The following is a 13,192-nucleotide window of genomic DNA, read 5'->3' as shown; positions in this document are numbered from 1 at the left end:
AAAATATGGACATAGATAAGCGAAAATCATAGAAAACTACAATAGGACTCAAAACAGTGTATACCTCTGCCAAGGCCCAAGTTCCTTTAAATTCAATCGAGGCTCTCCAAATTTCACACACTCATAGAAATCAGTCCCTTAAATATCATCTTTCATCTAGATCCATCAATTATTCTCTGGGAAATTGGTGAAAACATCCCAAAACTCTCATAATGTAAAAAAAAAAAAGGGACAATTCCTGAATCTATCCTGTGATCCGGACCAAATACCACATCCTTCCACCAGGTTTGTGATAATCCATCCAGTTGTTTTTTTGTAACACTGCTAACTAATTTATAAACCACATGATTTAAATTCACTAGATCTAGATCTTTATTTGGATCTGCACCAAATTGCCCATATTCATAAATGTCAGTCACCTAAACATGCCTGATTTTTTACATCAAGATCGAAGAATTTTTCGCTGAGAAATCAAAAAAAGGTTGAAAAACGTATCCGCCCCCTGATCTGGATCCATAACAAAATTACTGGGTTCTTCCCTGGACCATGCCCCGCCTCTCCTCATAATTGAACAGAAATCAGTTAAGCAATTTTTATGTCGAAGAATAAAAAAAAACAAAAAAAAACAAATGCAGATGAAAACATAACCTCCATGCTTTAGGTGTACTTTCAGGATTTCAAGCCAGCCGTTGTTTTATTTTTATTTTCACATAGAAATAAAAATGATATGTCATAGTCTGCTTTTATTGCTTTGAAAGATGGGCAGTAAGAGTTACCCTGAAATCATGGCAAGTCTCTTTCATTTAATTAAAATTAATTAAATTAATTAGGTTTTCATAAAAAAGGAACTCATTTTTTAAATGATTCCTCATCATCCTTATGAATATATATAAGATTGTTATAATTATACCACAATTTGGCACTATTATAGGCAGACAGCAAATCCACTTGACATGAACATTAACTAATGGACTGAATGAAAAACAAAATATCTATAGTACTGAAGAATGCTTTTAACATTATAAGCACCGGGGTTGAAAATGGTGCTGAAGTATATATATGATTTAATCTACGATTATAAGGTTTTCCAAGTCGTGATTCTGCGGCTTTTTTAAATACTGTATGGCTTAAAAGGATCTACCTTCTTCTCCTCTCTCATACCCATGACTTCTCCCATTTCTCGCTCTTTTTCATCTTTCCCCCCCTTCCATTTCCAACTGTAACCTGCCTCTCCAGATGTGCCCAATCCTCCTGAGAATGTCCAATGCTTATCAGTTGGCGAGAACTGTGGCACGATCACATGGGACCCTCCTGCATTTGATGGCGGAGTTCCCATTAAAGGTACCCCTGGAACACACAGCATCTAATGTTCACATCTGATGTCTTCCTCCCAGGAGAAAACAGCAGTTTAGAATGCTCTCTGTTTGTTGCAGTGCAATGTGTTTGAGCTCCCTTCTGAAGAAAGCTCAGCCATTTTTTAATGACTTCACCATATGTTGATACTGCCTTCTCCAGGGTACCTGATGGAGAGGAAGAAGGTTGGCTCGTCCAGATGGACCAAGCTCAACTTTGATGCTTACGAGTCCACCACGTACGAAGCTAAGAAGATGATTGAAGGTGTTCTCTATGAGATGAGAGTGTTTACAGTCAACGGCATCGGCATCTCGCAGCCCAGTGGAAACTCAAAGCCCTTCATGCCCATTGGTGCGTTGCCATTTGTCAGTAGCAGAATGGTTAATTAACAGAGGTTTTTCCACACAATGCTCATGGAGGCAGCTTAACCTGCCTCCCATCCAATTTACACTGGGTATTAACGTATTAATTAGCTCCTGTCTCTCTCAGCCCCCACCAGCGAGCCCACTCGTCTCATGGTGGATGATGTGACAGACACTACCTGTGCACTCAAGTGGCTTCCTCCAGACAGAATCGGAGCGGGCGGCATCGACGGTTACATCATTGAGTACTGCAAGGAAGGAAGTAAATATATGCAAAAATATGTACCACTTAATACTGAGTTGTTATTGAGGGTTATGGTAGGATTAAATCGATTGGGTGGTTGGTTGTTCATTTACAGCATAACTTTATGGGGCTTTTAGGTGTAAGTACCCTTTATAGCCATTTAAAAAGATGTTGTGATACTGCAAAGGTTGTTTGTACAAACTGTCAATCACACAGTAGCTTAGTAATCTTAAATTTTGTTTAATGATATGTTGGAGTTTAAAAAGTTTATATTGACTTATTTTTTTTTTTTAGCATTCTCAAAACCAAACACACAAGAACAAAAGTGTAAGGAAAGGATTAAACTGTGTAGATTTTCGATAAAAGTTGCAAACATTATCTTATCCATCCAACTTTCCAACAAACAATAGTGACCAAGTTTTACTTTCAAGGACACCACTAACTAGCACTCAGTACAGTGTGTACTTCCGCCAAGGCCCAACAGTCTCCTTTAATTCAATCAACAAAACCAAAACACAAACGCATCAGTCCCCTGAATATACCCGATTGATTTCATCACGATTCATAAATTATTGCTGGAGAAATTATAAAAATGTCAATAATTTCTATCATTACGTCTGGATATGCACACAATTTAAATGGGTTCTTTCTTGGCCAATGCCCAAATCCTTCCAACGAGTTTTGTAGAAATCTGTTCAATGTTTTTTGTGAAATCCTGCCAAAAACAATAGTTAAACAAGGGTGAAAACAGAACCTCCCTGGCAGATAGAATTATTATTACCTCAAGGAGGTAATAACTATACATCAGTCTACGAAGTTAAATGGAAAGACTTTGAAAAATTACGACCAGCACATTCACTTTGCATTATTTCTATTATTACTGGTGGCCCCACTATGATTTCGTATTAATATTGTCAGCTTAATTAGCTAAGTAGAGCCTGGAATCCAACTTTTATCGACTTCTGTCAAAAAGAAAGGACCCATTGTCTTGTGACTAGAATCTGGAGTGGTAAATTGTCCATTGTCATGGAAAGAAGGGAAATGTGATGTAGCTCGGCAAACAGTCAAATAGTGAACATTGTTATTATGTAATGTTATTACAGAATTATACACCCGATGAGTTTCTCAACTTTATCCAGACATCTTTGGATTGGTTCTGATCTGTTCCTTGCTCGCCTCTTCACTCATCCCTCAGGTGACCAGTGGGTGCAAGCTAATAAGACACCAGTGGAAAATAACCACTACAGGGTGAAGAATCTCCCAGTGGGGGAGAAGCTGCTGTTCAGAGTAGTGGCAGTCAACATCGCAGGCCGCAGCCGCCCTGCCACTCTCTCCCAGGCTGTCACCATCAAAGAGATCATGGGTGAGATATGCTTTTTAAGTCTCCTATCATTATTTTATTTTTTTATCACAGAAATTCAACAGATGTAAAGTGGACCACAGTGCTCTTGGTGCAAAATCTTTTTGAACTCTAAGAAACTCTAAGACTCATTTGCCATTGCTATTTTCAGCCATTGAAGAGTAGTGCTGTTTGCTAAAAAATAAATAAACAAACAATTATCAAGCTTACCACTGGGTCTTAGTTGTAATAAAATCACTGTAAATCTTCTCAAGGATTATTTCTTAAACATGTGCTGCATTTGAGAAGGAATGATTCCGCTCTGTATTTTCCTGTCTCAATAATTTATACTCCTGGCTCATTAACATGACAAACTAACTGTACATGTTGTACATTTTTGTATGTCCACACTCCTCCACACCACCCACACATCCACAAGTTCTACTCATCTCTTCCTTTGATGTTTCTCCTGTGTCAACCACCCAGAGTCTCCAAAGATCCGCCTGCCGCGCCAACTGAGAACCAAACTCATAAGGGTTGTGGGCGATAAGGTCAACTTGGTCATCCCCTTCCAGGTTAGTTTAGGGTGGCCAAACTCTGGCTTTTTTTCTCAGTTAAATTGCGGTTAAGATTAGTAATACAGACTAGGTTTGTAATAGCAGAATTAAAGTGTTGTAGGTATGGAGACGTTTGGAAACGATGATGTAAACACTCACAATTGCTTGCTGATTTGGTGTTTTCGGTCACAACGTATCCTAATCAGTCAGTAACAGTTCCACCTTCTCATTGGTCCAGGTCCAAGCAAAGCAATCCTTGCTCTTACTTGCTTGTCGCTATGGACGATACGGAGCTGAAACGCTTGTGTGGATGGAGGTTGTTGTAGTTTCCAAAATGAAATCAACTTTTTAGTTTGGTTTACTTGAAAAATGGACAAAAAAAGTAGCATTTGGCTTGAAGCCGACAAATTCCCCCCTTGCTCCACATTAAACAGTTAATCACCAAGGGGTTTCATGGGATCTCCTAAGTGACTTATTTTCAAGTATAAACTCAACTTGCCCAGGAAGACAGGCAAGAAAACATCCTATTTTTACTTTTGGTTGCCCATTCTGGGACATCTGCTGGGACTTTGTGTTTGGTTGAAATCTGACTGGGCAGTTTGTTTTATGTTGCTGGTATCGAGGCATTTCAGGAATCTGCCTATCAGATCTTCCCGTGACCGCGATATCTCAGCACAATGCTGAGGGAATTTCTTCAAATTTGGCACAAACAATGAATTACTTAGACGTTGGTGGCAAAAAGATCAAGACCTCCCAAAATATGTTTTTTACCATAATTTAAGAGGTCAAATGAAAGTAATCATAAAATAAACGGAATACCTTTTTATTAAATTCCTTCAAAGTCTCCCCTATATGGTTGTGGATTTCTACTGAAGAAAGGGGCTTCCAACTGTGAGGTGGAAATTCCAGTTTCCTCTGAAATGTAAATCCGATATGTAAACTTTGCTAGCAGCAGAGAGAGCGAGCACTCAAAGGGCACAAGAATCATCACAGCATTTGACAGTAGCTTGCAAATAATTGTAATGGGGAAAAGAAGCTAACCTCAAGTAGCAAAGGGGAAGCAACTGTTATAAATAAAAACAGACAACAAAAAGTGAGACTCAGCTCTGTCTGCTTTTGAAGAAATAGATGAAAAGCATGTTCTGAGACAGAGGACGTGGCTACACGTTGTTCCCCTGGGAGGAAAGAGCACCCACAGTAGAATTCTGTGGACAGACTCGATTCCAATGGTTGTTTCATCACTGATGGGATATATTTTCTAACTGCAGCTGAGACAAATTAAAAAAGGATGGTGTGCCTAGTTGAGATGAATTTCCTAACACAAACAACTGAAAAAAGGCTACCGTCCAAAATCACAGAACATCATCACATTTCTTTGAGGGCTTTCTTCTTTGAAAAATGTCTTCCTTTATTTGGATTTTTTCGTCACTCTAAACCACAGGGTAAGCCTCGCCCTATTGTGACCTGGTTCAGAGAAGGTGTTCCCCTGGAGGACAAAACGGTGGGAACTCGTACCAGTGACGTGGACACCATCCTCTTCATCCGCACAGCAGAAAGAACCCACTCCGGAAAGTACACACTGTCTGTCCAGATCGAGAACATGGTGGACAGCGCTGACATATTCATTCAGATTGTAGGTCAGTCCCGGCACAGCACCTACAACCTCTCAGCTTCAATTTAAAACACTCCTGTTGCATGTTCTCTCTTTAGGATTAGAACACCGTGCATGGTTCATACTTAACAAGGTAAATGTTTAATAACCTGTGTGAGCGGGATGAGGGCTTGAGCCCAAATCTCTGACATGTCACAAGTTTTTTCAAATTTGATGATAATTCCTAATTTCATACTGCTAAGGATCTGTGACTTTAAGAAGCAAATCATCAAAGCGCTGATTCCACTCTCTCCAGCATAATCCTGACTCCAGCACTGCCACCGTGGCCGCCAGCTCATTCCTCAGCTTATGGCCTGTCTCCCTGGGTCAGGTTACTGGTTGGATTATTTGACAGGGGGGGCTCCGCTGGAATTATTTGCGTTTAGACTGGGATTAGGTTCGGATTTTGAGGGCTACTCTGTCACTTCTGCTGCTGAGAAGGTTGAGCTAATGAGAGGCTGCGACTCCTCGGATCAGGCCCCCCTCAGCTGATCTGTCACCCTACTGTTTCAGCAAGAGATACTACATGAAGGATTAACGGGCAGAAACCGTTGCGCTGCACACACTTTGTACTGTACTCCACAGAGAGCACTCAGAGCAAGATTAATGACAAATACATGACTATGTTGTACAGTATTTCTGTACTGCACTGTCTATGATGCAGGCCACACAGAGGGCCTGATGATAAACACACTGCATTTTTCTGCTCTATGTACTTTGTCACTTCTATGCCAACACAGTTTTTCTATGAATATATACAGCGATCACCTACTTTCCTTGAACCTTTGTCTTTCGCTCTGCTAATCTGTCAATCTCCCCTACGACTGTTGATTCCTTTCCCTCTATGGAACTTCCCTGCTCCAGATCTGTTCATCACCACCACCCCTCTTTCTCTACTTCTAACAGCTTACCTACATTTCTACCCAGGCAGAGAAACAGAGTTTGTTAACTCAACTAACTGTCCAGTCTCTTCTTTTCTGCTCATAATTGTCTAATAAACTCATCTTGTTCCTAGTTTCATGAAAAATCCTCTCCATTTCTATCCCCAACGTTGTCTCTTCTCACAATCCCACCAGATAAGCCCGGGCCTCCCAGTGATGTGCATGTCTCAGACGTCTGGGGTTTCAACGCTGCGCTGGAGTGGAAGCCGCCCAAAGACGACGGCAACTCTGAGATTATCGGCTACACCATTCAGAAGGCTGACAAGAAGACTAAGGTATGCATGAAGAGATGTGTATGGGAATATAGATGTGGGGTTCAGGTGAGGCAACTCACTGGCTGCCATATTGGAGGTCTGCGATAATGACTGTGACCCAAAAATAAATAAATAACTACAGTTCTTAACAGAATGAAAAAGGTTCATGTTTGTGCAGACTCGTCAGTCTCAGCTGTCACACCGTTTTATAGCATCAAATAACTAATTAAAACCAAACTTATCAGAAACATGAAAACTTTAAAAAAAACATCAGTGAGATAAAAACGACCTACAATGACAGAAACCATCTATCAATGTATTTCTAAAATACATTTTAACCTTTATTTGTGTGTTAGATAGATAGAGAAAGAGCTGCATTGCGTTGCACAACTGCAGCTGAAACTATGAGCTCTGACTGTCTGCGAGGATGGTAAAAACATTACGGACCATAGCAGTAGCACGCGGTAGCACATGGACGCACACGCGAGAGCAAGACGGCACAAGCGAGCACGCGGTCAACAGCGCTGCAAATCGCGCTGCACACACCATGCACAAGACAATTAGAGATGTCTTATGTTAGAGTAAAAAATGTTTTTGGTTCATAATGAAAGTGTGGCGGGACCAATTAGAATGACGGGCCGCCACAGTCTAGATAATTATTGGGAAACATTGTGATTATATGCTCAGAACAGCCTGCCACTTCTCTCCATGTTGTTTTTGAGAAGACAATATTGATAGCCGCTACATTTTAAATCAAAAGGAACAGCCTGGTTGTTGTATTGAGCAGAAACTTGCATCATTGCTGTTTTCCAACATCTTTAAGTGTCCAGTGGACCTTCAGGATGGTTATATTTGTGCTCCCGCTTATAGTTTTGTCACGTATCAGCAAAAGCCTCGCTATACTGTCACGGTCATTATGTTTCATGCTTCGACAGGAAGGTGGACTTGAGGAACATGGGTGGCAGGGATAGGAGATTCTTCAGCTTATACAGATCTCAACCTCAGCTATAAGCCTCTTTGAACCTCTGCCTCTCCTCTCTCCCTCTCTTTTTGTTTGTCTATCTGTCTCTCTCACATCAGGAGTGGTTCATGGTCTATGAGCACAACCGTAGGCCCAGCTGCACTGTGTCTGACCTGGTCATGGGGAACGAGTATTTCTTTCGAGTGTTCAGCGAAAACATCTGCGGCCTCAGTGACAATCCTGGCATGAGCAAGAACACCGCCATCATTATCAAAACAGGTAATGAAATCCCTGCAGAGCACTGTGCAGCGTTACACGATGACGTCGCTTTTCATGCCAAGAAGCATCTAATGCACGCTGCGCTGTAGGCCACAGTGTATTCAGATAAAACATAAACTGAGCATTATGAAAAGAGGAAGTTATCAGGGATGGTGATTAACATTTCACATTCAAAAATGACTAAAAATACAAACTGTAATAAGATTTTTAAGTATAGAACACAGTAATAACATCCGAGCAAGTTGAGATTAATTGCTGGCCGTGATTAATAGCTTGAATCTAATTTAAAAGAAAATTAATTCACACTGATTATGCTAAACAGAAATATTCTTTGACAGAGTGTTAAATAAAATTTAATACTGGCCGCGGATTATGAAAGCAACTAAGCTGGGAAATTAACACCTGCCACCAGCCAAATGCTGCCACTGTTGTCGTGTTGTTGCATTTGCTTACTCTCCCAGAAAACTTGGCAGTCAACCAGCCAATCTCGTTTGTAGGAATTGTTGATCACGGTGCCCACCTGACCTCAGGATGAAACAAAAGTCAGCTCCCTGTCTCCATAATTGAAATGGTAATCGGCAAATTAAAACAATTTGCTAGTGTAACAGAATGTGGTATGGCTATTAAAGGCAAGACAATACACTGGGTTATTAATTAAGCCTTTCAGTAGAATGTTTCACACAGTCCTTGATTAGAGGCGGCTTCAGAGGTGTGACACAAACCAGCCAAATACTTCGGTGAAGGTTAATTTAAGTCATGTCCATCAAAATTAGGACAAATATTGCCTTCAGTGCCCCAGGAATCATTTGCCGTCTTTGGCTTGATCAGGTCAAGTCATCAATCTCCGGCTAGTTTCCAGTCTGGAGAGTTTCAAGGGACCTTGGGGGCCCCATGCCAAAGAGACCATGGGGGCAGGGGGGGAATGAACCTTCTGAATCTTTTTGTAAGGATTAACTGAAAATTCAATGGAGGGGAAATTTACTTCTAGAAACAGAGCCATTCTAAAAGTGGGCAGTGACATGCTCCTCAGAGGGTTCAATTTCCTGAGTTGTAAAATGGTTGATCTAACGAAATGTACATACACACACAGACATAGACACCTCTTTCCAATATTAACATAATAGCAAAGAGCAAGGACAGAGAGATGGGCAATTTACAAGTTACTGTTTAACATAAAATCATGTTGATTAGTTTATGGTTGATGACTTCAGCAACTCTACAACTTCAGTGCGAGAATTTTCTCAGACTTTCCAAGTTGCTCCAACTTGAGTTGGCATTCACACAAATTCTCCAAGTCCTAAACTCATTTTTCTTATTATTCCAACACCACATGAACGCACAAACTGTATAAAACTTGCCTCCACAACACATGCAATATTTAGCTAGCCTGCAAGCCAAGTGGTCTCAATCATATCACGCACAGCATGGTATCTAATTAGCCGCTGGAAGCAGCTCATTTCACATATTCATGAATTTTTTAATCTTCTTTGAGATAATCCTAACCTGTCTTTTTGTTATGCTAAGAGTACAAGTGGCATTTCTAATTTATTCCTGTGTGCTCTCTTTCCTAATATAATTAGCATGCTAATATATCTTAACATCATGAGCTACAATCACTTACTTACCGGGATATCAAGGTTCACAGTTGTTGTTCCTCAATAATGAACTTCAACCCAAAACCCAGACTCTAACTTTGATTGCACCTTGAAAACTTTTCCACGACTGAACCGTGGAGGAACAGAGCAAAACAATAAACTCTGAGCCAAAGCATATCAAAGATTGTTCGATGAGAGGGATGGTCACTCAGAGTGCTTTCTTTTCATGCTGAGGTCAGGTAAACCTGTAACTATCGACCTCCTTTAAAAGGACCAGTAACATTAAATCAATCTGGGTTTACACCTTACACACACGTTTCGATGGGAAACAAAACTTTTCAGAATATTCTCTTGACTCATCAATTGCTAAAAATAGGTTTAATATTCATTCACACAAGGAAGCTCATGTTATATTCTCCCAAACTCACATACCCTGTGTAAGGAAAGTAGGAATGTACTGTACCTGAAAACATTTGGTGCATTAAGAAGCGTGTGTGCAATAATTTATTGTTGGAATAAATAAGAAATAACTTGATATCACTTCTCCATCTGTCCAGGTTTGAACTATGAACCTCCACCCTTCAAAGAGAAGGATGTAACTGCATCCCCAAAATTCACAGCGCCCCTGGTGGACCGATGTGTGGTTGCAGGTTACGCCACCGCCATCAGCTGTGCCGTCCGCGGCTACCCCAAGGTATTTACACCTCCCGCAAAACAGTGTGTGTGTGTCGGGGATGCTTTGTTTGAAAAGGTGATTTATTTTTCACTTTACTATATTAAAGTCATTTAGTCAAGGAAAAATAAAGATTAGATTTTTTAAAATATTATATTATATTATGTCAATATTAATTTTTTATTTTTTTTAAAGAAGTGTCTCATTTAGCTTACAAATCTGTGGAATATACAGTAGGTAATGCCCCAGCTTTACCTTACAAATGAACTATAAACAACAGAGCAAGAACCTCTCAGCTTTTGTGCACTTTACTGATGTAGCTCTGCTGCAAGGGTGCGCCAGATATTTTATGCTTTGTGCTTTTTCAGTGAGTGAGCGTACAAGTTTGGAGTGTCAAACAGTGAGTGTAGAACAGTCAGAGAGGATTTTGATGCCTTTGCAGCAGGGGTATATTTTTATGTCTGAAGATAGAACAAGAGGTGGAGCAAAAAGATCTTTGAACACCTTTTTTTCCCTCTCCCGACGAATCAGCAAAGATTTGTCAAGTCGAAATGTTGACCTAATTTCACCTCTCCCTCTCCCCTCCTCCCTCTGCTCTGCCACCCTCCCCGACATCCCTCGCTCTGTTCACGCTCTCCCTCCTCCTCCTCTTTCCTCTCATCCATCCTGCCAATTTTGCCTCTTTCTCCAACACACTGTTCCTCAGCCAAAGATCATTTGGATGAAGAACAACATGATCATCGGTGAAGACCCCAAGTTCCTGATGCAGAACAACCAGGGCGTATTGACTCTAAAGATCCGCAAGCCAAGCCTGTTCGATGGGGGCAGATACACCTGCAGGGCCATCAACGACCTTGGTCAAGACGAGGTGGACTGCAAGCTGGTGGTTCGAGGTACGCTTTCTGAACTCCCTCTCCCATAATGCCATAGATCCAAAGCAGTAAGTCTCTCTGACAGCCTTCAATGAAGCTCAGCATGACAAATCTCCATCTCCTCAACCCTTTGACTGATCTCTTGTTGTGAAACATCAGTTGAAATTCTCGCCGCTTTGCTCTAAAAATAAATCACCTTATTGTATTTGTCAGCTAAAGTTTGGGAGCCACAGATGACTCCGAGTTTCTTTAAACAGGATGATCTCCCGGCCTCTCATGCTGATTCAAATTTCTCTTTTCCTCAGCATTCGTACAAGAGAAAGGAGAGGAGGCGAAGAAATGAGCGACAGCACGAAACAGCAGAGGATACAGTTGAACAGGAATAGTACTGGATTATGTATAATGGGATAGTCATGAATAAATATGATTAGAATAGATCACTGGTGAGGCTTTAAAGCCAATCCCCCCCATACGCTTGCCTCTCACCACTGTTATGATGAATGCCACGTCAGTAATATGCCATAAATTCTAGATTCTTACAGCAAGCTGCCACCTTGTCACTCCTTGACTGAGAGATGCCACAGAATAGAGTAGTAGCGCTGCCCCGCTGTGACCACACACAGATGGATCCTTCTTATCTGTGAAGTGGACCTGTCACTGAGCACACTTATAAAACAGCCTTTCATCCATTACGGCTCCCTGTGTTGTCTGTTTTGTGTCCGGGACGTTTTTATAGGCTGGGATGAATTTATGATTGTGATGCAGCTGTTGCACCGAAACCAGCGCAGTGTGACCGGTCTCCTGCACACCTCCGCCTCCTCGCCGTGGCGTTCGGTGTGGTGATGTGTGAGCAGGGCCCCGTCGGCCCTGTGATGGTTGAATGGAGGGATCAGCCTTCAGCCAGGCATGGCCGACATCATGGAGCCACTGGGATTAAAGGGGTTCTTATACACAGATATAGACCTGCTGTGTCCTTCACGCACACACGCACACACAGAGGACACGCGCCGACTCCCAGACAAACTCTCGCTGTCTTCACCGCTCTTCACGTGCTCTCACGCTACATTCCTAATGGCATGACCTATAGTGGTAGGCCTTTACAGATACATAGCTTACACTCATGCACATGCAAACACAAACACACACTCCAAATCAGGGTCTCATTAGCATCACTCACTAGAGACTAATTAATGCACCCATCAACACTGCCCTAATTAGCTCTCCCACGTCATTACTGAGCAAACGAATTACCGCTAATTTACACACCCGCAAAACAAACACAGCACCGTCTCTGCTGGGAGAGTCCGCCGCGGCTCGCCTCGCACACTAAATTAAAGCCTCACCGATGTGCTGCAACCCAGGCTGACGTCCCAGGTGACCCCCGCCCTCCCTCACACGCACCCCTAATGCCACCATCTGACTGAAGAGGGTTTGGGGAACAGATCGAGTCAGAGACCAAAAAAAAGCAGAAGTTCTGACAGAACTCATCAAACGGTTTTCCAGCTGCAGAACAAATAACATCAGCCTCCTCTGGGGACATGACGGCACTTGGCTCTCCAGGCCTGTTCCACCACTGACTAGGTCTTGATCTCATGTCTCTCCAGCAGAGGGGGTAAGAGCACAGTGACAAAGACCGCGACTGACCATCATTAGGGTCTGTGGTGTAATTGTGAGTGGCAGATTATTAAGAACTATTACATTAGCACTACTTCACTGACTCAAGCTCTGAACCTGAAGGCTTCAGAAACACGCTGGCCCAATCTCAACTCTTGCCACCTGCCCTGAAACATTTAGCTCGTCAGAGTACAAAATAGAAACTTTCCTCCTCTACATTGCAGCATGTTGCGAGAGATGAGTTGAAACGGGGTGAGGGCAGAAAATGTCCAGATAAAGCAGGGAAAATCCTCCAGATACCTGAAAGTAGGCCACGATTGGCTGCACAGTAGACCTGCAGTGCAGCACAAAGCTTAAATTTTGAACCCTGTCGAGCAGGAAATGACTCCGCAAGAGTGTGTGGCAGTGTGTGGATTATGTGTGGTGTTGATATAATCTCATTGTCAGTTAACCCGAGACACAGCGCGGTGTGTTGCTCTTCTGATTGACACATGAAA

The 13,192-nt window shown here is 42.0% G+C and overlaps 1 protein-coding gene across 1 annotated transcript in view; it reads left to right on the top strand.

Annotated features, from left to right (window-relative positions):
* Positions 1-11,773, top strand: part of mybpc2a (myosin binding protein Ca) — a 55,861-nt gene extending 44,088 nt beyond the window's left edge. The window contains exons 20-30 of the mRNA XM_034592822.1: positions 1,237-1,341; positions 1,516-1,704; positions 1,843-1,977; positions 3,155-3,322; positions 3,785-3,873; positions 5,297-5,492; positions 6,583-6,722; positions 7,782-7,941; positions 10,094-10,230; positions 10,916-11,102; positions 11,387-11,773. Of these exons, the coding sequence (XP_034448713.1) occupies positions 1,237-1,341; positions 1,516-1,704; positions 1,843-1,977; positions 3,155-3,322; positions 3,785-3,873; positions 5,297-5,492; positions 6,583-6,722; positions 7,782-7,941; positions 10,094-10,230; positions 10,916-11,102; positions 11,387-11,424 (1,544 nt within the window). The 3' untranslated portion in view covers positions 11,425-11,773. The remainder of the gene's footprint in view (positions 1-1,236; positions 1,342-1,515; positions 1,705-1,842; positions 1,978-3,154; positions 3,323-3,784; positions 3,874-5,296; positions 5,493-6,582; positions 6,723-7,781; positions 7,942-10,093; positions 10,231-10,915; positions 11,103-11,386) is intronic.
* The last annotated feature ends 1,419 nt before the right edge of the window (positions 11,774-13,192 follow it).

The sequence above is a fragment of the Hippoglossus hippoglossus genome, chromosome 8, assembly GCF_009819705.1.
Source record: "Hippoglossus hippoglossus isolate fHipHip1 chromosome 8, fHipHip1.pri, whole genome shotgun sequence".
Taxonomy (NCBI): Eukaryota; Metazoa; Chordata; class Actinopteri; order Pleuronectiformes; family Pleuronectidae; genus Hippoglossus; species Hippoglossus hippoglossus.
The sequence above is the reverse complement of the archived record's forward strand: the minus strand, read 5'-3'. Positions and strand labels throughout refer to the sequence as shown.